Genomic DNA, 27,513 nt, shown 5'->3' with positions numbered 1-27,513 from the left:
TGCATACAATATAATTTAAATCTATCATTCACTACAAAGTCAAAAGGTGCTGAATCGTAAATCTATTTACATATAATGTATGTAACATTTATTATGAATTATGTTTTAATAAGCATTGTTATAGTTAAATAAAAAAGTATCAATATTATGCACAGATAAAATATTGTTTTAATCGAGTGACATTTAGAAAGATTAAAAATATGTACACGTATTTTTTTAAGTTTATTAAATGTGCATTATTTTTGTTAAGCAAACTATGAAAAATTTCAATAACAATTTGACTTATATTTATTCGAAAATGTATTACATAATTACTATGTGAGAAAATAAGCACGAACATTAGTGTTTTTTTTTCTTAATACTAAAAACAGCTATGAAAAATATCAATTATTCTATAAAAAATGCAGTATTTTTGACAACATTGATATATTGTGACGTAAAGTCTAATGATTTTTAACTTTTTAAATTTAATTTATAACACAAAGACATTTTGCTACGATATTACATCAGCTCAAAGATGAAAATAGATGAATTAACAAATTACTTGAATATTTTAGATGAAATATATGATTTAAATAAATTATAAATATTGTAGTAATTATTAAATGCCTCGAATATTTTTTTAAATATTTTTTAGTATTTTGTTTATTTTTCTGTTATTTTTTTTTTACTATACAACAATTTATTATTATCTCTGTTGATAAACGGCTGTTAAGTTTCTTTTGAGTATTATGACCTCTTGGTTATTTTTAGCTACACAAGTTTTCTTTACTAATTTGTGTAGCAATAAAAAAAAAGAAGATTTTTAAGTAGAATAATAAAATAGTAATCACTAATTATCATTGAATGCTATTAAAACAATTATATTAGAAGCATAAAGGATTGATCACACTTGCGCTACTTAGCTATTAAGCTAAGGTTACATGTATTTATAACAGATTACTTAAACAAAGAGAATAAAATCAATAGTTTTAAGATAGATGATTTCATAGTCGCTTTAATATTGTCGTGCAATTGTGTTCAATCCTATAAAGGCCTATAATAATAAATATAAATCGTGCGAAATTCTCTTGAGTTAGTTGACGAGCATTTTCCTTAAGCAGGTTACGAAGATCACGGCGATTATTGATGTGTTAAGGATGTCCGCATCTGTAATAAATATATGCATATTTTAAAATGAAAGGAACAGCCAGACTGGCTATTTAATTGACAATATTGTGCAGTTAGTAAAGAATTATAAAGCAACCACGGCCAAAATAGATACTATTTCCGATGTGCCTGTAATTACACTGGCTCACCCGCTCGTCAAATCTCAACACATAGTTACAAATGATTGATGCTTAGAAGGCTGTTAAGAGTGGGTAGCACCGACCTAGGTTTAAATTTGGGCCTTCATAATACGCAAGAGTATCAGAGGCTAATAACAATATTTTCCCACATCATAACAAGACTTTAATCGATCTTATAATTTGATTTCCATATCTATAGTGATCTTTTTATTACATTAAAACCTCCTTTATACGTACAACAATAAAACTTTAGATAAAAAAAAAACAATAAGAAAAATCTTTTTTTTCCTTTTAGGAAGGTTGAAATTCTGGGCTTTTCTCTACTATAATATGCATGTATTGTACATATAAATTTTCCTCTTGAATCACTCTGTTTATTGATGATAACCGCATCAAAATCCGTCGCGTATTTTAAAAGATCTATACAGAGTACCGAGCGGGATGCGACTATGTTTTATACTATGTAGAGATGTTAAGCCAGTTGTTAAGAAAGCTTATCAACAATATTTCATCGTGTTGTTTTAGATCGTTTTATATATATACTTATAAAATAACATGTCCTAACTGAATGATTGGCCATTGCCAAGCGTAAATTATAAAAGTTGGGGCCATTGAATTTGGAGAGTACGGTCGTTTTATTGAGGAGACACCCAATATAGAAGGAATTTTGCATTAACTACACCAAAGGGAATGAAATATCTTTGAAAGTTTGTATGGTAATCCGATTTTTTTTAGTTAGAAGCATGACTTTTATTTTTGGGCTACTGATTAAAAATATGTAGATACGTTTTTAAGTGTTTCTGGATATTCTACCCCTAAGGGGTGAAATACACTCCAATGTGGTATACAAAGAGGTCTTAATGAGGTATTAAATATTTTAAATTAATCTGTAAATATATTTTATTACACGTATGATACGGACAACACGTCACTGGAAGTTAGATCAATGAAAATAAAATGACATTAGGTCGTGGGTTGTCAGTCTGTGGGTATTACGAGATTTGTTTAGTAGATAGATTAAAAAATAAATCGTAAACTTTAGTAATTAATTATTTTTAAATAATATACTAAAAAAACTTACGCGTGTTGAAGCCGTATTAAAATATTTGATAACAAATAAATATGTACAAATTTTGTAATGGTTTTGTCACGTGTAAATTACCTGTACTTACCCCTCCAAAGTGGGGGATCAGAACTCGTTTAATGATAAGGATTTTTTTAATTGTGGGGTCAAATCTGATCGTATTTTTTTGATAAGATCTCAGTGACTGAATTGCGATTTAACTTGAAATCACGCAGGGTCTTAGCATAGAGCTAACTTAACTCTTTTACATCGAAATTTATGGTTAGTTAGTCCATCCAGATAGCACACATCTACTAGTCAGATATTTTAGCAGCAGTCAGTATTGTTGTGTTCCGGTTTGAAGGGTGAGTGAGCCAGTGTAACTACAGGCACAAGGGTCGTAACTACTTAGTTCCCAAGGTTGGTGGCACATTGGTGATGTAAGGAATGGTTAATATTTCTTACAACGCCATTGTCTATGGGCGGGGGTGACCGCTTACCATCAGGTGGACCATTAAAAACAAAATAATATTATGTATTAAATAACAGACACATTCAAATAAATTAACAAAGTTTCTCAAATACATAAATGTCAAAAAATTAAGTTGAAATAATGTTATTAATTTAAACAATATTTAATAGATCGAAAAAGAGGTCGCGTGGAGAGTACATAACAATGTTTCCTTACATGACGACTTATGCCAGTTCACTCTACTGTTAGCCGCGTTGAAAGCATTACCGTCTTTACCATAAGGCTCCCATCCTGAGAGGGCCCCAAATAACCTACAATTTCTTTGACTGCTATGTATATTTTCGAAAATGATATATTTGTAAGAAATAACTAACATATTTATCAGAAAAGGCTATATAAAATAGCCTTAAGATTTGACAACCTAATAACCAATCAGATTCCTACGAATTTACGAAAATTACCGCACGGTTTATTTGAAACTATACTTAAGGCCTGGCCAAAAGCAAAGTATTTGTACATGGTAGTAAATATCTACCAAGAGGACCCCAAATTCTGGCTCTGGTTAAAAGACTTCATTTCAATAATCACTGGATGAATAATCCATCCAATAGATAGATAGATAGATACATACCACTACACGTGTGTTCCTTTTCCCTGTAGCCGCTCTCGGTGTCGCACAGACATATCTTATCCTGTGGCGAGTGGACGCGAAGATGAGCTGGCGCAGAGCCGGTGATGTTGGGTGTTCCGCAAATGAGGCCGTCGTTGCATTCGTCACTGTTTGCGCACACGTGGTAAAGGACTGGAAAATAATTAATATGTTCTATTAACTCATTACATTTAGAGTATTTGATTAACTATGTTTCATGATTTCGTTTAACATGACAATTAGTATTTTATTGCTGGTTTGTCAAGGTTGAATTTATTTAACGAGATGACTTTAAATTTAGTTCGATAATGTATGACAATTGAAAGTTTATTTTATGGGCTTATTTTATCAATTTGAATAATATTCATTCGGAAAGTAGATTCTAACGAGAATAACCGGCAAGAAACTCAATAGTTAATCTTTTCCACCATTTTTATTACAGAGTTTATGTCAATGAAGTACAGTTATATTTATATATAACGGGGCGCGGTTTGGTTGTTGATTTGGATAATTAATGAATCGAGAAGTTGGCAATAATGTGTGATGACTGATTTACTTTCAAGAGCGGGTCACCCCGAATGGAGTTGTAAGTGTCATGGCGACGCGAGCCGTTACGTTTTGACAGGCGACTCGAATGCGATGGCTGCTCGCGAACCCATTTGCTCTTAATCGAGATGAATCATTGTAATCCTTTGATATTTGTGGTGTGCGATTATTGAATCAAGTAAAACAGTGATCAGACGATATTGAATACGTTTTATTTCGTGAGTATCTCCATTGCACGTCATAGTCTTCCATATGTCGGATCGATCCCCGAACCCAACTGTTCGGCATCCTGCTCGTCCGACATAATTATATATATGTATATATATATATCATGCCTGATATTAATAGATACAAAGTCCACGCATTTTTATGATTAACATAATCTTGTATTGAGTATGCCTAATATGCGTTAAAACTATTTACGTCATAATTTTTGGAGACATCTCCACGGTCTTTACAATAATATTGATTCTGAAAAGAGTCGTATAAATACTTAAAATATATGACACCGTAACAAAACTATAAATATATATTTACGAGATTCCTTTATCCATACAATTGACTAGAACAAATAAAATAAAAAAACAAAAGCGCGCGAAACCGAATTAATCCGCCATTTTTTTTTTGGGCGCGAACAGTAATTTCTATATTGGCGCGACTTGTCATCTGTTAAAAGTGTTCATTATGTTTTATTATGACTTGTAAGCTCAACTGAGTAAGATTATATTCAATATGTATGATTTGGTTATTTACTTAAGTTAAGACAAATTCGAAGTTAGAACTATTTACGGTTGTTTTAAGTAATTTAAATTCTTGTCTTTTCAAGTCTATTTCACTTCTGTACGCTAAATATATTAATATCAAAATTCATCTAATCGCAAAGTTGTGGCTGTTGCTTAAGAACTTCGTGTTATCGCTTCGATTGGTCGCGCGTGTGTTAATCGCCTTATTTCCTTAACGATCGTAATTTACTTCTTCTGTACGTTCGTGACCGATTTCGTTCGTGATAATAAAATTTCGTGTTAAAATATATGAGAATTTTCAGTCTGTAATATAATACTTAAGGATTATCGTTTACTGTGATCATTTAAACGAAATGTTTAACAAAAAAAATCACGTTTAATCACGACGTAAAATTAAAGCTAAAGTTCTGGTATCAGATATAAATCTATGCAATATATATTTATAGACATTTTACTGGCAATGTCGGGATTATTCGAGATAAGTGGGCGTATATTCAAACGATTTTATATGAACGTTCCACAAATTTAGTTAGTTTTTAATTAAAAAAATCAATCAAACAGATATATTCACAATAGTCATCAATATCGATTCGTTAATAAATCATATACACAAACACACATAAATCACTGAATCTATTACAAAAGAATAAAGATAATGTTGGAAATTAGCGATTCGTCGCAAACGCGGTGCGCGGGAAATCTTGAATGTAACTGTCGATCCAAGATGGCCGCCGCGCTACCATCGACGCGACGCTTCACTCGAGCGCCGTTCAACTCCCATTGACACTCTTTTCCAACCAGTATGAATAAACAAGATGGCGCATCATGCGCCGTCATATTTAATAGTTATTGGTCGCGTTTTAGTTAGTGGTTGTCAAGTGTTAGGCATAAAATCGTAGCCCACGTTCTTCCTTGGAATTCAAGCATGTTTCATATCAAATTTCATCAATTTCGGTTCAGTGGTTTGTATGTGAAAGAGCAACAGACAGAGTTACTTTGGTATTTATAATAATTTTTAGTATAATAATTTCTTGTGAATCTATTATAGACCCGATCGAAACCTATCCACAATTATAAGATCGTTAAAAAATAATGATATTTAGTCGACAACATATATCCGCAAATTTTATATAATCGAGATATACCCGCACCACCTACCACCTCGACATTTTCTATTTCTAAAACATTTTCTGCCTCGCACAACCACTCTGTGGAACCAGCTTTCGCCGGCGGTTTTTCCGAACCGATACGACTTGGGAACCTTCAAGAAAAGAGCGTAATCCTTCCTTAAAGGCCGGCAACGCATCTGTAAGCCCCGCGGTGTTGCAGATGTCCATGGGCGGTGGTAGTCACTTTCCATCAGTTGAGCCTTCTGCTAGTTTGCCGCTTATGATTTAAAAAAAAAAAATCCATGAAATTCAATGACATGACAGTTCAACGAGCGGCCATTTTGGACGTTAACGGGTGCGTTCAGAAAGCTTTGTAAAGAATGGTTATTGTTAGTTTTATTTTATAAAAAGTTGTATGAAATGTAAATGATAAACCGTATTTGTTTAGTTTTATTTATTTCACGCAAGCGAAGCCGTGTACACATCTAGCATTAGTATATTGCGAGTGATTTGACAGATACCAAAGGTTAATTTGTGTTTTTAATTCATTTCATTCTTTTAAAGCGGAATATCTTGACGAAATCTGCAGGTCTATGATGAATCTGAATTAATCTTTACAGCACATACATTGACGCTTAAAGAAATATTAACAATCCCTTACATCCCCAATACGCCACTAACCTTGGAAATAAATAAACCATGAAGGCTATTACAAGCCCTTTTGAATTACTTTACAAGGATGTTACTGGTACTTTACAAGAAATGTTAACCATTCCTTACATTGCCAATGCGCCACCAACCTTGGGAACTAAGATGTTATGTCCCCTGTGCCTGTAGTCACACTGACGCTTCAAACCGGTAAATAACAATACTAAATACTGCTGTTTTGTGATAGATATGTTGAGTGGGTGGTACTGACCGGCTTGCTCAAAGCCTCATCAGGTTGTCTGAAATGTTCTGAGCGGATGTCTACACCCCACAAGGAACCTATCTACCAAATTTCAAGTTTGTAGGACTGCAGGTGTTTTAGTTTCTGAGATTTCGTGATTGATCAGTGAGCGGTATTTCGCTTTTATATATTATATAGATGTTTAATACACTTAACTACTTATGTCCACATTAATTTTACTTCCGAAATTTCGATAATAATTTCGTCAACGTTCAAAACGCGATTTTCCACAAATCCATAGTGAATGTCATAGATCAATCGAGCTCTCGACCAATGATATCGCGTCGATTTGCTGTCAAATGTTGTTTATTTGTCTTGTTTTTTTTTCTCATCTTATGGTTGGAATAGAGTATAGATTCTTGGTGGTTATGCCCAGTAGAATTTGAATTTCGAACTGTGGTAGTTTTCAATTCAATTTAATCCGGTAAGATTATTACTACAGTGAAATATTGAGATATTTTACATTTCAAAAGGCTAATTATATAACGATAGGCTATATTCACATGAGGCTTTAAATTGTAGGATCAAAACTTGATCTGATAAAAGTTTGCCAAACACTTTGAATTGGCAAATGTCCTCATACTTTGCCGTGATATTTTAAAAGTTCATGTTATGTTCCTAGTGCCTGTAGTTACACTGAAACACTCTTCAAACTCCAACAAAACTATACTAATTATTGCTTATCGATAGAATATAAGCGTCAACAGCGCTTTCTAAATGCGCATTGTAATTCATTTCGTGCTCGGCGAAGGAAAACATCAAGAGGAAACCTGCATGTGTTGTCAACACATGTGTATCCTTGGTGGATCTCCCTTCTCCTCAAAGGGAGAGTGTGCCTTAGACCAGCAGTGAGAATTTACAGGCTGTTGTGTTCCACACAACCGTAACATATTGTAACGTTACGGAAATTTACGTTCTCGTAACATTCGAAATAGCATTTCAATGTCTTCGAAATAACTACGCCACAACCATTAACTTTATAAAGGCAGGAACGAATAATTATAACATCTACACTATAATTGTTTGCCTCCCCGACCCCTGCGAGGCTAATTGGGGGGGAGGTAGGTCACGTGACCTTAAACATTTATTCATTACGCCGGTTCTCATAAATTATGTTACAATCACGGCCTCTTAATAGGGTCACAGAATGACGTCAGTACGTTTTAAGGGAGGATTAGTATATCAACAATAATTATTGTTATATATTGCGAGATTAATTTAATTTATAATTCGTTTTAATTGGATTGGATTTTATTTTATTTTGTTAAGGAAACAAACGGTACGAAAATGTTACTAGATGTCCGAAAATCCACAACAGCGCGATTTTTAAGACATTTTCTGCGTCGCACAACCACTCTGTGGAACCAGCTTTCGCCGGCGGTTTTTCCGAACCGATACGACTTGGGAACCTTCAAGAAAACAGCGTACGCCTTCCTTAAAGGCCGGCAACGCACCTGCAAGCCGATGCAGATGTCCATGGGCGGTGGTAGTCACTTTCCATCAGTTGAGCCTTCCTGCTCGTTTGCCACATATGCCTATGACATAAAAAAAAAAACGAAGCAATACATTCAAACAAAACACAAAGACAAAACATTGACCAACACAGTCGCCAAAAGTAAACGATACGCCAAAATGAAAAAGAAAAAACTTAAATCAATAATTAACAAAATGAGTTATAATTGAACAACAATATAAAAAGCGACTAGGACATCATCATCCTCCAAACTCAAACTCAAACTCAAATTCCTTTATTCGATGTAGAAGCATTACACTTACTTATTGATAGTCAAAAACACTACCAACGGTTCGGAAAAGGAAACACCCTGACCTGAGAAGAACCGGCGAAAGAAACTCAGCGGGTCTTTTTTTTGACAATCAGATTATATACGTATATTGAATATGATATAATAGGGAGGATTTTCGCAAGACGGCTGGCAGGAGCTGGATGCGAGCTGCCGAAGAAAGACCACAGTGGCGTGCATTTGGAGAGGCCTATGTCCAGCAGTGGACAAATATGGGCTGGTGATGTGATGTGATTGAATATGAATAGAAATAGCCAGGAGGCGATCGTTTCATTCCCGAGGTCTGCTATCAATCATAAACTCACTTATTGTATAGTAACCTTTCGCACACAAGCGTTCCTCAACATTTTTTTTTAATTTGGCAACAGAAGCATTTTGAACGGTTTCTGGGATCCTGTTGTAGAAGCGTATACATTGCCCCACAAAAGAGTTGCTGACTCTATGCAGTCGAGTAACAGGAGTAACAAGTTTGTGTTTGTTCTCCTCCTGCCCTTATCCCAATTTACTTGCGGTCGGCGCAGCATGTCTTTTATTATTTACTAGCTGTTACCCGCGGCTTTGCCCGCGTAGAATATGAATATATTTACAAATTAACCTAAAATATTACGTTCATGTAAGACCTCTTTGTATACCACATTGGTGTGTACTTCAGCCCTTAGGGGAGAATATTCGGAAACGCTGAAATACGTATCTACTCATTTTTAATCGGTAGCCCAAAAATAAATTTTAATGCTTCTAACTTCAAAATGACGGACTTTCAGACTATCCTATATACGGAATATCTACCCAATTTCTCTTCTTAGGCGTAAAATATCCCAAATTGCTTAAATGCGAATCAACTCATTTTTAATCGGTAGCCCATAAATAAAATTTCTTGCATCTAACTTCAAAATTACAGACTTCCAGACTAACCTGTATAAGAAATGTCAACCCCTATTAAACCCCTTAGAGTCAAAGGTGCGATGTGAAAGGAGCAAATAATCCTGACTGACACAGACGGGTCACCGTAAAGTTAAAGAGGGACAGGACGAATGTTTCATGAGTTGTCGTTCTCCGAATGCGTTGACGTTACGGTTACCCGTCAAATTGATGACATCTGATATCCCGACGACATCGGATTTTAGATGTGTTTCAATATATCGAACAGATGCCTACACTTCCTTAAGCCGCTTAAAAGAAATTCGTTCCAAAAAATAATTCCCTACGAAATATTCTTGTAGCTAATTAAATTAACGATTACCTTAAAACCTGTTTTAGGGTAAGGGTGAGTTTAGATTATGACTGATAACGCTTCGTAATTAGTTTGGAAGAAATAATTAATTATGCCTCAATACGAAATTGCCTCTAATAATTAGTGAAATTTTGTAGTGTGTTCAATGTTACTTATTATAAGTATTATTTACTTGATGGCAGGGCATTGTGCAAGTCCGTCTGGGTAGGTACCATTCACTCATCAAATATTCAGCCGCCAAGCAGCCTTTGAACTAAAATTTATATAAAATATAAAGGCATTTCATTGTAAATTCCGTCCGAAGTAGAAGACTACGTTACGTATTCGCTGACCTTTTTAGCCATTCACATTGGACAGAAAAAAGTTAAGTTAAGGTCATTGCTTTTTAGGAATATCTAAAATAGGTTTATAATGATATATATCTTGTACGTCATAGTATCTCATATATGATAAAAGATATTTTGTTTAATGAATTATATTATTGTATTATTTGTTAACAAAATAATTATCTTTAAATTAATTATTATTTTTCTGTTGCTTGCGTTTAAGGAGTTGGTTGGCATAAAAAAGCCTTTCGTACAAAGCCTTGAAGTTCAAGCTTGATTCATATGGAATTTTATCAAATTTCGATCAGGTGTGACCCGTGTAACGAACAGACAGACAGACAGAGCTACCTTCACATTTATAAGATTAGTATAGAAGTATTGATAATATAATAAACCTTAATTAATTGTAAATTAGGGGAGAAGAGTCACTACTGAGTTGCCGGATTTACTCGATAGAATCTACTTACAGAACCGGACATAGGTCTATGTTAAGTTATTGGCGGAGGTGACTTATCATCAGGTGCCTCATTAGGTCACCTGTCTTTAACAGCCTTTAAATTTCCCAATGCTGGGCTAAGGCCTCCTCTGCCTTTGAGGAGAAAGTTTGGTGGATATTCCATTGGCAGAATTCCATTGAAATTAGACACATGCAGGTATCCTCACGATGTTTTCCTTCACCGCCGAGCTCGAGGTGAATTATAAAGACAATATAAGCACATGAAAATTCAGTGGTGCTTGCCTGGGCTTGAACCCGATATCATCGGTAAAGATGCACGCGTTCTAACCACTGGGCCATCTCGGCTCACTCGGTCAGCTGTCTACTTATGTTAAAAAAATATGAGTATTCAGTAAGTACTGTCTGATTTCAATTTCCCAATCTTACCCCACCTTGACAACACATAATATATACAAACATATACTTATAACAATGAATATATATAACATTCAACATATATAACAGAAGAAGTCATATCTGCATATCAATTATCATAGCGATCGGTGGAAGGCTGAAGAAGTTAACGAGCAGCGCCATCTAGGATTGGATAGCTGTTCCATTTTCAAATTAATCATACATACCTTTTGTAACCGCTTCACACTGCCCATTCACTGGAGGCAGGTTGTCTCCACACAGACATCTTGTGACGGGATCATAATGCGTCCTGACGCATGAAGAGCTGCTAATCCCAGCGCATTCGGCTTGGCGGTTGCACTGTCGAGCTGCAAAAAATAATAAATGTGAGAACAGTACCATCTTCAGTCTTGGCGGCAGCCTTTGTTGGTACCACACATCCAACAGATATTTTACTGGCAAACAGCAATGTTAAGTATTGTTGTGTTACGGTTTGAAGGGCGAGCGAGAATAATTACAGGCACAAGGGACATATCATCTTAGTTCCCAAAGTTGGTGCGTTTTGGACATGTAAGGAATGGTTTCTATTTCTTACAACGCCAATGTCCTTGGGCGGTGGTCACTCACCATCAGGTCACCTTATAGGTCATTATAGCTTGAGACGGCTCTGCCTACGAGATAGATCAAAATAATGTACTATACTATTGTACAGCTTTAAAAGGGCAGGATTGCACCCGTGCGAAGCCGGGCCTGGTCGCTAGTATTAATTTAAAACAACAGTATCAATATAAAATCTCTAAAAATTATATTGATATCATTATTGATGTCTAAATGTTTTTGGCACTTTTGAATCGGAAGTAACATTTCCTTGTAGTTGCTTCCTCCCCGTGATATTAGTGCGATGTTAATAACCTACAAATATCAAGAATTGAATTATCAAATGCCGTCCAAAAAATCTAATTCTAACTACAGAGATTATTGCGTTCAAAAAAATAGATAAATTCTTCAACTTTATTAAACAATAGCTCTCCGTCCTGACTTTGTACACAAAAATCATACAAAGCTACCTTAAGCTTAAAGCCCTAAAGCTGAAATTCCCAAAACAACGTCCTTAATGAGAACTTTGCTAAATTTAAAGTCAATCGGACTAGTAGTTGAGGAGATCTGGTGATGAGTTTTTACTGCTATTACATATGGATAATGCAGGAACTAATCTAGATTTTTAAAGCTGCTGCATTTAGGACAATGCCACAGGAAAATCTGTTTGAAAAAGTATATTTTCCAAAGTAGAGCTCGGCCAGTGGGTTCTCGAAATCCGACCACAATCAAACCAAGCACTACTGAATTTGGTACCACTGGTAATTTATCTCGTGACACAAAACTTCGTGAGGTTACCATGCATTTGAAGCGTGGTGAAGTACGCTCTAAATCGTTCCTTCAAAAGGCAGTTCCTAAATTATATTTCAAACAAAAAAGTACTTGGTATGTCTTTACGTCTTAAATGAATTGATCGTTTGAGTTTGCGTACAAGTTATCAAGAGTACGTGAAAGGACTCCCAGTACCTCCCCCCCTTTTCAATGGTTCTACTATACTTTTTACTTGGACTCCCACCAGTAAATATCAAGTTAAATTATAATAGATGTAGTAACTTAATAAACCCCGTAACCTACTTTCAGTAGAGATGGTTGGATATCGTTCGGAAGCACATTACTTTTACGCCCCCGCAGCGGCCATTTTACAATGAACTTCCGGTTAAACTCCGTTTCCATTGTTAAGACACTGAGACAAAAATAAAAGATATATTTTAATTTAGTAATTACAAAAATATGTAATTCCTTCTAAATTTAAAAACAGCAGTGTGATTCTGTACAAAAAATTGCTACTGTACTATAAACTAACTAACATGCTGATAACCGACTTAGGATGTCAAGCTATTTTGATACGTGTATCATATAAATTTTATATTTATTAGAATCAAAGTCGTATGTCACATAGAAATTTCATGCTCGTCTTCTGCTTTGAATTCCGAGTTTCCTCTTATAGAATATCCCTCTTTTGAAAACAGACTTTAAAATAACGGTTTTGATAGAGGAGTCTATCGTTTTAAATGAAATGTAATCATATTCAGCTCGTGTGAATATTGATACTTGATTCGGCTTCGAATGCAGGGCCGGATTTGGAGGTCTGTGGCCCTGGGGCAACGGCGAAGTGGGAGGCCCTTGTTATATTTTTATAAATTAATTTTAAGAATTTAATGTATGTCAGTAATGTTTGTTTATAATTTATCTACTCTTTGTATCAGTAAATTTTAAAACATCAATACTATAATATGACTATTTCTATTATTTGACTATATCTATATATCGCCGTAAGATTACAAAAATCGTTAAATTACAATCTGACGAGACAGATTGTAAACTGTCGAAATATTGTGAACTGTGAAATATGATTGCAATTTAACGCATTATTTTTCGCTGTATTTAGATATATATATCTAAACTCATTGGAATTTCTCTTGTGGAGGCTTCAGGGCAGTTGCCCGGTTGCCCTCACCTCAAGCCCTGTTCGAATGGGCAAAATTCATACCAGTTTACACGTCCCCTTTCCCTCAAAGTACCAATAAGTAATAATAATTCCTTAAATAGCCAATAATCCATTCTTTCCAGATTTTTTAAAAGACCTTGAAATAAACCTATTTCAAATTTTAAATTTCTAGTTTTAGGTGTTGCGACTGTGTTACAGCAGTCAAGACTAACGACTATATAACTACGAAAGATATTATTGTCATACATTTACACGGCAGCCTCGTGTCGTACGCACTAGCGAGCAGAGTGAGAGGTCGAGATTATCTACACCTGAGAAGAGCTCCACCAAGCCATGAGCGGAGCTCTGCATAGGGCCACTGAGGCGTTATATCGACACGATCCCGCAGCCTCATCCGTGCCGAAGACGGCCAGTGGTTTTACTCCCTAAAACCACTGGCCGTCTTCGGCACGGAATCCCACATAACCCGGTTTCCCCCCCGTGAAAAAAAAAGACAGACGCGGCGGGGAGCTTTGTTTTAGAACATCTAGTGATGATGGATGTCAGTCAAATTTAATACATTCTCATCCTGTGACAGGTTTACATAACGTATTTAAAATCCAAAGTATTATAATACGTTTACAATTAAAAAAAAACTTAATGTTTACTTCGATCATGAAACCACACCTTAACAAGACCAAGGAGGCCTAATGTAATTCAGCCGGTTAGTTCCGTAGTAGAGGCCGCCACTAGTATCTATGAAAACGTTATCAGTAGTGTTCCATTGAAATTTGCACCTTAAATTCCACGTGATAAAACTGAATTTCACTTGACGGCTTTATCTATGAATTTGAATTTTATCGAATTTCTTAAATTTAATTAAATTTGCACGTAAATCGCACTGAAATAGAGTTTCATTTTGTGTAAACTGTTTTTTTTTGTTTTGAATTCGAATAGAGTTATAACGCGTTCCATTTTCGAAGTATTGAATTTTTGTGTTACTATTTTTATTTTTTATTTTGGCACTGGTATTAATTCTCTAATTTTATTTTTTTAAGACAATGTTATTCAATATCTGTTATCTTAATTATTATTCTTATATTATTAATTCTATAACAAGAGTTCCTATACTAATATTAGAAAGATGTTAAGTTTGTCTTTTTGTATGTAGGGCATAATATCCTGAACTACTGATGCAATTCTAAAAAAAAAGTAAAAATCTACATTATTCGTGAGCGCTATAGAGTATAAATTTAATTTATATCATGCATTAGTCGAGAAATATCTCTTAAAACAGAATAATTTTAGTATATTTCGATTTCTGATTATAGACAGCCAAATTCGCCGCGAAATTAGCGTTCAGGTCGAACTGTAACAATCAAATTTTGACGTTTCGTTTCATACGAAGCTAATATTATAATTCATTTGTTTTTGGATACCGGACGAATATTAGAAAAAAAAAAATTGATCATAGAGATGCGTGGAGTAATTCGATGATATTCATGCCAGATAAATATAATTAAATTGTACTGAATGAATTCTCTATGTATTTTTTATATATAAGTATATGGACGGGCAAACGCGCCATGAACCTTGGGAGCTAAGATGTTTGATCCCTTGTGCCTGTAATAACACCGGGCTACATTACAAACCGAAGCACAACAATACTGAATTGCTACTTGGACTTATAGTGATGAATGGGTGGTACCTACTTAGATGTGCTTGCACAAAACCGTACCACTACCAAAATTGTGCGGTCTGTGAACCGAACCGTTGGTAGCATCAAGATTAATTTAATCTTGTAAAACGATGATTATTGAATTTAGGAAGACTACACTTGAAGTTGAATACTTATATATTGACATTCCATTAAAAATGTATGAACTGTAAATTTCCCACTGCTGGGCGAAGGCCTCTCAGTTTTGAGGAGGAGGTTTGGAGGTTATTCCGCCACGCACCTATGGAGGTTGAGGCAGAATTTCATTAGAGTTAAACACGTGTAGGTTTCCTCACGATGTTTTCCATCACCATTATGTGTATGATGATCTTTTTTATAACAACTACCTTTTTTTATGGTATTGGTTTTGCGGATGAGCAAATAGGCTAATGGTAAGTGGTCACCGACACCCATAGACAATGGTACAGTAGGAAATATTAACCATTACTTACATCGCCAATGCGCTACAACCTAGGCACCAAGATTGTATGTATGGACGTGTATACAGGCACACTCACCCTTCAAACCATACATAACAATACTGAGTACTGCTGTTAGGCGATAGAATATCTGATGAGTGGGTGGTACCTTCCCTGACGGGCTTGCACAAAGCCCTACAAGAAGTAATCTAAAACGAATTTCAAACGAACGAATGTAATTCATTGCCAAATATCAAAATGAATGATTTTTTGAATACACTAACCGGTCTTTAGTTTCACATAACGGAATTCTATTATTTTTTAACAATACCGCTGTTGTAATGTTATGAATCTAAAAATATACGCCATTTTGTGATGCCGGATGTGGCCGGGAGTTAAATTGTCCGATAGAAAGCGTGATTTATGAAATATAGCATACAATAAAAATAACTCTTTTGTTTTCTTGGCTGTATATTTTCGAATATAATATATTAGTATATATTATTACTTTTTGAATTTTATTATAAACTAACTAACTGTCCCGGATAGTTCACAGGGATATATGTATATAGTAAGGCTCTATATACAACTTTAAGATTGAAATACTAAAATAAAAAAGAAAATTAATGTTTTTTCCGACTAGGAAAGTTGAAATTCTCGTCTTTTCTCTACTGTAATATATGTGAATTGTACATGTAAACCTTCCTCGTGAATCGCTCTGTTCATTGATGAAAACCGCGTTAAAATGCGTTGCGTAGTTTAAAAGATCCAAACGTACAGAGCGGGAAGCGACTTTGTTTTATACTGTGTAGAAATATATAACCTGATTGGTTCTCAAATATATTTTTATTCTATATATGAAATAAATATATACACACGGTCGATATAGCTCAGAAGATTAGCCAGCTGAAGGGGCAGTGGGCTGGTCACATCTGTCGAAGAACCGATAGCCGTTGGGGCAAGAAGGTTCTAGAGAGGACACCGTGAATCGGTGTAGGACGCCGGTAGGAAGTGGATGAGAAGGGCCGAAGATCGGGCTCAATGGTGCGCCTTGGGGGAGGCATATGTCCAGCAGTGGACTAATAAAGGCTCATTATGATGATCATGATGATATATACCTAAACTTATATATGTCATAAGAGTTAAATTCATTCCATTTTCATAAAGTACATAGATAAGACTTCTCAATGTAATTAATTGATTAAATTTGTAATTTTTACCAATTTTGATAGTTACTCAAGACAAAGAGACAAAAATGAAAAAAATGTTTATTCGATTTTGGAAAGCTTGTCAAAGGCCACGATAATTAATACAAGCTGAACCTGAGGGTTTACAAACTCCGTCATACCCCCTTGGGTGTGGAAATTCGTAAATCTACGCCCTATTAGGGACCTGCCCGCCTAATTTCGAGTTTGCAGGCGTTATAGTTTCTGAGATTTCGTGATTAATCAGTGAGCGGTATTTCGCTTTTATATACAGGGTTATTGGTAATTCGACGTATTCCCTTTAGGAGGTAATAGGGGTGACTATTTGCGATAATTTTAATCTCCATATGAGGAACGTATACGTGAGGAAACCTGCATGTGTCTAATTTCAACGAAATTCTGCCACATGTGTATTCCGCCAAACCGCATTTGAGCAGCGTGGTGGAATTTGCTCCAAACCATCTCCTCAAAGGGAGAGGAGGCCTTTAGTCCAGCAGTGGGAAATTTATAGGCTGCTAATGCATGCATGATGCTAAAGTAAACCATTTTTGAGCTATCACGTTTTTTAGATTTTTCAAAAAAATTCAAAAATGTTACTTCAAAAATTTGTTTAAGAAAAGTATGTATTGTATGTATGTATTATAAATAAAGTGTATATAGATTGTACTGATGTAAGACATGTTTGTTTGTAATCTCTGAAACTACTGCAACGATTTCAATAATCTTTTTTCTTTTTTTTTTAACCATTAGAAAGGTACTATATCTAGAATTAACATAAGATATATTTTAATTAAGATTTCAGTATCTCTGTTTGTAAGCCCTGGGGCCACAAGGGAGTGGAGGCCGTGGGCAACAGAGGAGTATAGCCCCCAAATTATTATTTTACAAATTAATTTGAAAAATTTCATTTATATCAGTAAAAGTTTGTCAATAATTTATTTACTCTTTGCATAAGTGTCTTTTTAAATAATTATTAGTAATATTATTATAATTTGATTGTATCCAGATATCTAATTATATTTCACAAAAAGTTTTAACTCTTTTCTACTGTGGAGGTACCAGGGCAGTTGCCCCGGTTGCCCTCCCCTAAATCCGTTCCTGTATATTTGTATCATTATAGTACTACTGAGTTTTTCAATTATTATATAACTACTGAGTTTCTTGCCGGTTCTTCTCGGTAAAATGTACATTCCGAACCGGTGGTAGCTTTACTTAAAATAGTTTGTTAAATGACGATTCAAAAGTGCTTGTAAAAGTCTACTTGAATAAAGTATATTTTGATTTTGAGTCACAATCCTAATTCCAAGAAGGAAAAGTCGCGCATCTCTCGTATATTCTAATTACCTACTAATTATATTCAAATATAAGTTAAAGTTATTTGAAAATACTGCGCAGCGAATTGCGAATTTAATTCAAACGAAACTTATAATATATTAAGGCATGCTTCCTACGTGAAACATTGCTTTTTTTAAAGTCTTTTTGTGAATAATCGTACGTTATTCCACCCAAGGAATCCAACGTGGCATGTCTGAACTCGTTCTATTAAGGAAAAACGCAAGTTATATTCAAATTTATGTTAAAATGTAAACATTTGCAAGAAAAAAAAAGAAACAAGTTTAATTATATGTTATATAGTCACGTGACATTTACCCCGCCATCTTGTCAGTTTTAAATGTCAAATCGGTTATGTTAAGTAACTAGTCTGTCCATTGTATGTTGAGTAAAGGAAATAAATAAATAATTACGGAATAAAATAATATACTATATCTAAAATAATATAAATAAAAATTTGGTTTCGTTAGTAAAATAAATAGATTTGACGAATATATGTTTTTTTATGGTCTCGTTGATCAACACGGGAATGAGTAGACTCTTTTCTGGAAGGTTCCTAAGTCGTATCGGTTAAGAAAAACCGTCGGCGAAAGCTGATCACACAAAGATATGAGAGACGGAAAGTTCCGTAAAAATCGCTTTGTGAATTACACCAGAAAGCTAGCAGGTACGTTGCCGGCTTTTAAGAAATTAGTGGATTATCTTCTTAAAGGTTCCCAAGTCGTTCGTCGTCGGTTCGAAATATCCAAAAACTAAAGGTAACCCAGATTGGTTGAAATCGCTGTTGTGAATTACTTCTCGAAGTTTGCTCGAAAACCATACGTTAAGTCAATTCAAATAAAAGCGTCCATTTTAGTTTGTTTAATGTTAAATAAATATTATTGCTACCATTTCATTTGGTCGTTTTTAATTATTTTATTAAGATTTATAATTAATTAATTTAGTATATTTGTTATCTATATATACATACAATAAAATTGGAGTGTCTGTTTGTAATATTAAAATAACCACATTTTACCAAAGGCATATGACACAGTACATGTACCAAAATAACATATTTTTAAATTTTTGCCTGTCTGTCTGTTTGTTGCGACTAATCTCTGGTATATAGCTGATGTAATAAGGAGTGATTTAGGCTACTTTTAGTTTAGATATGAATTATGATACATATGTACCACAGTAACATTTATACGAAACGTCAAAATTGTTACAAGCGCCGCCATTTTTTTTATAGATCGTACCAACGCGTGCCGTGCACGGTTTAATATTTGGCAAGATTTTATCTTTTTACGATAAATTTCGTAAAACCACATTGTCGTCCAATGATCGAACGTTTATGATAACGATTTTCGCGTATTATTTTTATGAAACTGTCATGACTTCAGCTTTTCGTACCGGGATATATATTTAATATAATCAAACCAAGGACTCAAACACACTAAAGTACATCGAACACAAATCAATCAACTTTGACTACTAACTGAAAATTCTTGCCAATCGCCGCACAAGACCCTTGACGACCTCCGTGGTCGAGTAACGTGTACATCTCTCTAGGTGTATGTGGTACCGTCGTTATTTCTGATTTTCCATAACACGAGTGCTTTAGCTGCTTACATTGGGATCAGAGTAATCTATGTGATGTTGTCCAATATTTATTTTATTTATAAAAAAAAACAATAGACCCGGTATTCATGGTTACTGGCAAAGAAAAGTCCGAGTGGTTATCCGTTAGCCCGTACCCGGACTGGCTTCTGCCACCACTCAGTAAGAACCCCACTCTGTAACCACAAAAAAAAACAACAAAATCGAGCCGTTAAAAGCCGTTGAATTATTAGAGAGACTATTTTTTGTATACCTAAAATTCGACGACCAACCAAACGCGAGCGAAGCCTATAATTCATTTTATATATAATATCAGTCATTAATTTACGTCAACTTCAATCTATGGTTGAAATCTAATTAATGTTGTTAATATGAGGGACTTAATATATTGATCGCGTTTAATTTATTCTTAAAATACGCAATATAACGGTCGTAAGTGTTGCCACTAATTGGGTATTTGTTTAATTCTGCTAACAAATTGTCTATTGTAAATGAATCAAGACGTAATCCTTGCAGTTAATCAGCTTTCCTGTTCTACAAACACAACGATTGGGGCCGACATATAGGCTGCCTATAAAGGCCCCTTAAAAATACTAGAATTAAAAAAAAAAACAAAACGATCCAGTTGCCGTTCGGAAGATAGATATCCTAGAAGTTATAAATTAGTAGAATCACCCTTAACATGATGATGGTTAATGCTTTACGATATAGTAACGGTAAGTGGTCACCGCCGTACATCGACATTGGCGCTGTGGGATACTTTAACAATTCCTTCCATCACTATGCACCAATCTTGGGAACTTAGGAAGATGTCCCTTGTGCCTGTGGTTGCACTGGCTCACTTACTCTTCAAACCGGAACACACAATACTATTCGAGATCATTTTTTATTTTTTTTATTTATGGCATTGATTGGCGGACGAGCATATGGGCCACCTGATGGTAAGTGGTCACCACCGCCCATAGACAAAGGCGCTGTAAGAAATATTAACCATTCCTTACATCACCTATGCGCCACCAACATTGGGAACTAAGATGATAGATCATTGATATAGCGTCAAATCGATGTCAAATGTCATTTGACTTCTGTCCTCTTGTGGTTGGATTAGATAAATATTGTTGTATGTTGGTAGAATATCTGATGAGTGGTCGGTACCTACCCAAACGGGCACAAAGCCTCTAATACTATGATTAAAACATGAATATTAACTCTTTGGACGTCACGAGGTCACCTTGTACCGCGAGGGCAAAACTCGCAAAATCGTCTCTCTTGTAATGTTTCAAATGTTTACTTTATAAATACAAAATTCAACATATGAAAATTTAGAATTGGAATTGCTCCAAAACATTACACTTAGAAGCTTCAATGAATCAACCATTTTTGCTAGGCCATTCTTTACATAGTATAAAACGAAGTCGCTTTCCGCTGTGACACGCTTGGATCTTTTAAACTACGCGTCGGATTTTATGCGGTTTTCATCAATAGACGGAGTGATTTAAGAGAAATGATTATATGTATAATACATGCATATTATAGTCGAGGAAAGCCGAAAATTTACTGCCTGAAAAAAAAAGAATTATTCTTTTTTATTTTTTTTTTCAATGTTAAACTTGTGTAATATACCCACGTCCGCCAGTAAAGCCGTATATATATATAATACTAGGAATTATATATTCGAAACTATTGGTCCGATTTATGTAAAGTTTAGTATATAAAATCAAAGTACAGCCTGTATTTATCATACAGTTGGGCTTTCCATTTGAGGAGAGAGTTTCAGAGGTTATTCCGCCATGCTCCTCCTGTGTGGTAGCAGAAATTCATTGATATTAGATACATACAGGTTTCCTCACGATGTTTTTAATTATAAACACAAATCTAAGGCTTGTCTGGGTTTAAAATCTCAAACGTCGGTTAAGATGAACGCGTTCTACGCGCCATCTCGGAAACAAAGAATTTCTTACAAAAACGTCAAAGTATTCCAAAAAAATCTATCACAGTGTATCAAGTACATATTATATACGTACAGATATTAGGAAACTTCTAGATAGCTCATCATTCTTGTATAAGATTTACCGGCCGTACTTATAGGCTCATCCAGAGCCCTAGCGTGACGCACGCAAGCAGACTATTTGAATACAGTATGATGTATATTTCATTTGATTGATGTTAAAATGAATGATCGATTGTTACAAGTTATTCTATTATTAATACGAAATTAAAAGTTGACGTCTCTTGTAATATACTCTATTCGAACCGTAAAAGGAGAAACGCCAAATAAAAAAAAATACGACGGCCAATTGACGCGATATCATTGGTCCAGAGTTTGATTAATCTGTGAATTTCGCTATGGATTTACGAAAATGGCGTTTTGAACGTCGACGAAACTTATCGGAAATTTGGAAGTAAAATTAGATGTCGTATTATAAATGAAGTTATATTAATCATAAACTCTTAGAAGTGCACAATATAGCTGAGTTATAAGCAAATTTCATGAAATAAATAAATATATGAGTATGTTTATCTTTATTCCTACTTCGATTGGAATAGGCTCACTCAACCTTCAAACTGAAACATAACAGTACTAAGGATTGCTATTTGATGCTAGAATATTCGATAAGTGGGTACTTTCCACGCTTGGACGAAGTCATTAGGTTGCTTTTTCGGTTATATTATTGAAGGAATTACTGTTATTCATATTTATCCCTCCAATAAAGCTTAAATCCTGTGCTAGAAGTGAGAACAACAATAGCCCAAGGTGTGAGGAACTTGTGACATTTTCAACGCTGATCGGCCCGTAAACTATTATGCTATGCTTTTTTTTTAGGTATAGGTTGGCGGGCGAGCATATGGGCCACCTGATGGTAAGTGGTCACCACCGCCCATAGACAATGGCGCTGTAAGAAACATTAACCATACCTTACATCCCCAACGCGTAATCAACCTTGGGAACTAAGATGTTATGTCCCTTGTGTTTGTAGTTGCACTGGCTCACTAACCCTTCAAACGGAATATAGCAAGTGGGTGGTAGCTAGACGGGCTTGCACAAAGCTATACCACCCTACCCAGTAAACCTATTCTGTACATATCTATGAAGGAATAGGAGCTCACTTTAATACTACTTCGATGGGGATTGGAGATGGCCTCATTTACCGAGACCGAGATAGACTTCAGAAAATATATTTTCAGCTATTATTTTATATAAAAAAATATATTTAATAAACATAAATGTAGCTTATGATAAATAATTAATATTAAATATTACTTACCATAATCAAATACGTCAGAATGTGCAAATGGTGCCACAGATAATGAATGAATTGGTGTTTTATTTAAATGATGCTTTTAGAGTTATATTGTGGACTTTGACGTGTCTGGTTTAAACTAACAGATGACGTATGTTGTCAATTCGTCTGTATATAGCTATTTCATTTGGCGTCGTGTTCATTATCGTACTAAGGTACGTATTATTTGAGGTCGTTGAGTAATTGTTATATGTTTTTTCTTAAGCAAATATTCAGAGAAATTGATGTTTGCATGTCATTCGATAACTGTTTAATCTATGGTTTTTTGACAGTTTGATGATAAATTATTTGTATTATTTGGAAAATGTAGAACTATCGAATTATCGACGCGTTTGTCATGTCAAATGAAACAAAATGAAAAATGTATGTACAATTGGTCTGAAAATTCTAAATTTGATCCGTATTACTTTTACACTTTTTATTGCAAATATTTATTAAATAGCAACATTTAATTCGATAATATAATAACCCGGCTTTATTATTAACCGATTAACCAACAATAATTTATTTAAGCCTATATAACAACTGAAACTAGAAGAAAAGACATTTTTTTTTTATTAATTAACCGACGCAAAGATCTTTTATCACTTTAGAGTGATCCTAATTTTTCTTATGATCTATGATCATAGAGTTTATTTATCAAAGTCCACAATATATACTATAAAAGTCTTACCTGGTGGAGCCGTTGGTGCGACTTCTTTCGGTGGTTGCGTATTGCTTTTTCCAAATGTAGTCAACGCTTCCGATGATTCGCCAGTCAACCAACCAGCTAACAGCAACGGCAAAATGGCCGCCGCAGCTTGACGCCTGCACCACATCTCGACGCGCGAAAAGACATGCATAGTGTAGCACTAGCTTTACTTTAATGTCCAATAATTGACAGTTGACAGCTCACTCGATCAAATAGCACTTTTTGATAAATGACAAAGCTGAATACTTTAAGTGTTTTGCCTTTTGCGTACAGGAAAAAAAAACTAAATAGTTTTTTTGACAGATTAGTTTTTAATTTGTACTATGGCGCTAAAAATATTTCGTAAATGTGATGTAGAATTCGAATTGGAATTTTTTTTTGATAAATTAAGTGAGGTGCCAAGTATATATCTTTTAAATTTTTGTGGTTCTTTTTTCGAATATTCGAATTACGTAAATAAAAAAAAAACAATTCACCAAATCCAAAGTCAAATGTCATTTTAAATTACGAATCAAGATGTGGCGTAGTTTTTTTTAAATAATATAAGTTCGAAGAACGATGTTGTTCAGCCGAAATTATTATTATTCTAGTGTATAATATGGTAATAATGATATGGCGTATTTGACCTTCGTGTATCAAAGTTATACCATACTGCTATGTTATGTATAACAAAAAAAAAAAAAATACGTCATCCTCTTTTGTCTATCATTTCAAGGTCTGATTTATACAATCATATAGAGGCAATAGAATTCTTACAATATAACAATAGGGCTGTATGGCCGCAGACCTTTACCTAACCCGAATGATTTAAACGAAACAATAATAAATTAACTTACTTACTCATCTAACTTTTTGTCATTTTTAATCTGTTGTGAGTAGATGTTTTAATCGATGTAATATTACAGTGTACTGTCTTTGTTATAAAACGAAGCTATAGTCAATTCCAATCGAATAAGGAATAAAGAATCAAAGGTGTGTCCTTTGATTTACGTTTGCCTTAGATATATTGATCTATACTAACAGTATAGTATAATATATCTTTATTTATAATACAACAATACTCCACTAAACTAGTTTAATCAACTTTAATTTTACTTCCAAAGTTCCGATAACAGTTTCGTCGACGTTCAAAATGCCGTTCATAGATTCAAACTCGACCAACGACATCGCGTCAAGATTCAAGCTCGAGCAATGATATCGCGTTAAGATTCAAGCTCGACCAATGACATCCCGTCAAGATTCAAACTCGACCAACGACATCGCGTCAAGATTCAAGCTCGACCAATGACATTCCGTCAAGATTCAAGCTGTCAAATGTTGTTTATTTGGTTTTTGTCCTCTTGTGCTTGGAATGGACTATATGTAGCTTGCTTTATGAATGATGTAGTTATGTTTGTGTATGCTTGCATATGTGTTTGTCGGTGTCGCGTGTGTTTTGGATACATAGCACGAAATATTATCTTAATTACTAAACAAATCATACGTTCCTCATTAGTGTCAACGAAGCAACAATATTTTTTCAGTTTCATTCTTTACAAATAAGGAAATGTTTTCTGTGATGTCTAACTGAAAAATTACCAAATCAATTTGAATAAAACTCATACCAGAAAGCGCGTTTCGGAGAATTTAGTAAATAATATTGTTGTATAAGTTAGCTGCGTTTCGCAGTTTCACGTACGCAATTGATTTTCATGTTCTTGTCAATGTGTATAACAATATTTTTTTCAATACCGTACCGAAATTCAATTTATTTTCCGAAAAAAACATATGATCTTTTTAATTCATCTTTACGACGGAGTCCTTCTTTTATTTTGAAGGGTAACTTTGTATTTTAAATGTTGAAAAATACTAACTAACTATTGAGTTTCTTGTCGGTTCTTCTCGGTAGAATCTACATTCCGAACCGGTGGTAGCTTCACTCAATATAGTTTGTGAAATGACGTTTCAATAGTGCTCGTAAAAGCCTAATTGAATAAAGTATATTTTGATTTTTATTTTGAATAATAGGTTTTAGCTTGGGGTTCAAGCTGTTTCTGTTTACCAGTTATTCTCCAGTCAATAGAAGCCGTTTTATTAGCTTGTATTACGGAGAATAAAATCAGTAAAAAATTGCCCGAATCAGACGGAAATTCGGTCGGATACCCAAACTATATATGCCAAATTTTATCTGAAGTTGAAGTCTACTAATCTAAACGACTGATGAAAAATGACGACTGGGTCAAGACAAGACAAGACCCTGACCCACTGGGTCAAAACTAAAGGACACGGTAGCTAAGAGCTACCGTTGAGGATATGCCCGGGCAAGGAGGCATGCCTTGAAGCCCGTACCCCGCTTGACCTAAGCCAAGAAGGAAGAACCCTCTCTGAAAAATAGTAACTATTGTTTATCTTGCTGGTACATCTATATATAATCTGCATACATAACCAGTATACTTTGTAACGAAGTACTTTTACGCGGCTTACAGTAGAACTGGAAGAAATCGCCACGTAAGGACAAAATTCATACGAGATTTTTAATACAAATCTTGTCAATATAATTTAATTACTTTCAAACGTTAATTGAATTAATTCTTTTCTTCGTTCCAACTGACAACTCTTGTTTTTTTTTTTTTGTTCAATGGCTAAGGTATAGCATTAAGAGTACGTACATATATTTAGTGTTATGTATCCAATTTATATATAAAAGCTATACACCGATAATAAATATATCTTACCAGGTGACGGAGTACTTGTCGGTGGCTTAGGTGGTTCTGTGTTAGCTTTCCCAAACGACGAGATACCGAAACCATTACATTGTGTTATGTTGTACAATATTATAATTGTTAAAAGCACTTCAATTTTACGGATCCACATGATTCCCTTTCGAATATCGAGTGTTGTCAAGTTCTCTTGTTTCTTGAGGGTTATTTTGTATGTTTTATTTTCGAAAAAGGTTAGTGCAAAACTTTTTTTTTTTTTATTTATTGTAACACTTAAGTCCTAATTCATACGGTTTAAAGTTTTATTTGCATTAATTGTCTGTCGAATATCACGTAGGGATTTTAATTTATAGATAACGGTAATGTTAATGAGATTTAAATGTCGTAAGTCCAAATTTTATTCATACGATTTTCTGCTTTATTTTCATTGACAGAAATTTCAAATCAGCTCGAGATTAGCCAAGTTTTCGAGTTTAATTTGACAAATTAGTGAAGCTATTCTGTAAAGTCTAGCTCGAAACTCATAGCAGACATGTCACGAAATATCCGGAAATTTTGATTGATCATAGTATTAATTTTTTGTCATATTAGGGGGAAGTCCATGAACGTAGAGGAATAGAGGGGAGACCTAAGAAAACATAATATGAGAGAGATGGACAATCAGATAAAGAATAATTAAGGAGATTGGAAGGCAAAGATATGCTGCGCCCCCCCAAATAGATTGAAACAGAGTATTGAGACCCGAAGCCATCACGGAAAAAGCCGAAGCGAATAAATGATCCAAATATTTGTTTCTTTGGGATTTCTCCTTGTTCCATTTTCAGTTAAAATGCTTAAATATTGGAGTTATCGTGCTTGGAGTAATTGTATACTAAAAGTATAATACTTGGCTTATTTCCTTCAATCAGCGAATGGCTAAATTTACGCCCGGAATATCGGAATTGCGATTCAACGGGGAAATGCTGCAAGCATTTTCGTCATTCCACGCGGTCA

General features: G+C 34.6%; 2 protein-coding genes across 3 annotated transcripts in view; one reads left to right on the top strand and one right to left on the bottom strand.

Moving 5' to 3' along the window:
- Nucleotides 1–842: 842 nt before the first annotated feature.
- Nucleotides 843–26,689, bottom strand: LOC113391356 (uncharacterized). Of its 2 annotated transcripts, none has more exons than XM_026627290.2 (4): nt 26,536–26,689; nt 11,257–11,397; nt 3,456–3,626; nt 843–1,149 (listed from the first exon to the last, which is right to left on the bottom strand). In XM_026627290.2, the coding sequence occupies exons 1-4, from the start codon at nt 26,672–26,674 to the stop codon at nt 1,076–1,078; spliced, it is 525 nt and encodes a 174-aa protein (XP_026483075.2). In that variant the 5' UTR covers nt 26,675–26,689; the 3' UTR covers nt 843–1,075. The 2 variants fall into 2 exon arrangements, with proteins under 2 accessions (XP_026483075.2, XP_026483074.2); XM_026627289.2 differs by lacking the exon at nt 26,536–26,689 and adding an exon at nt 23,804–24,039 and having other exon boundaries at nt 847–1,149.
- LOC113391424 (tubulin beta chain-like) overlaps nt 25,848–27,513 on the top strand; it is a 119,343-nt gene continuing 117,677 nt past the window's right edge. The window contains exon 1 of the mRNA XM_064220139.1: nt 25,848–25,851. The gene's annotated coding sequence lies outside the window, so the exon portion shown is untranslated. The remainder of the gene's footprint in view (nt 25,852–27,513) is intronic.

Source organism: Vanessa tameamea, chromosome 31, assembly GCF_037043105.1.
Source record: "Vanessa tameamea isolate UH-Manoa-2023 chromosome 31, ilVanTame1 primary haplotype, whole genome shotgun sequence".
Classification (NCBI taxonomy): Eukaryota; Metazoa; Arthropoda; class Insecta; order Lepidoptera; family Nymphalidae; genus Vanessa; species Vanessa tameamea.
The sequence above is the reverse complement of the archived record's forward strand: the minus strand, read 5'-3'. Positions and strand labels throughout refer to the sequence as shown.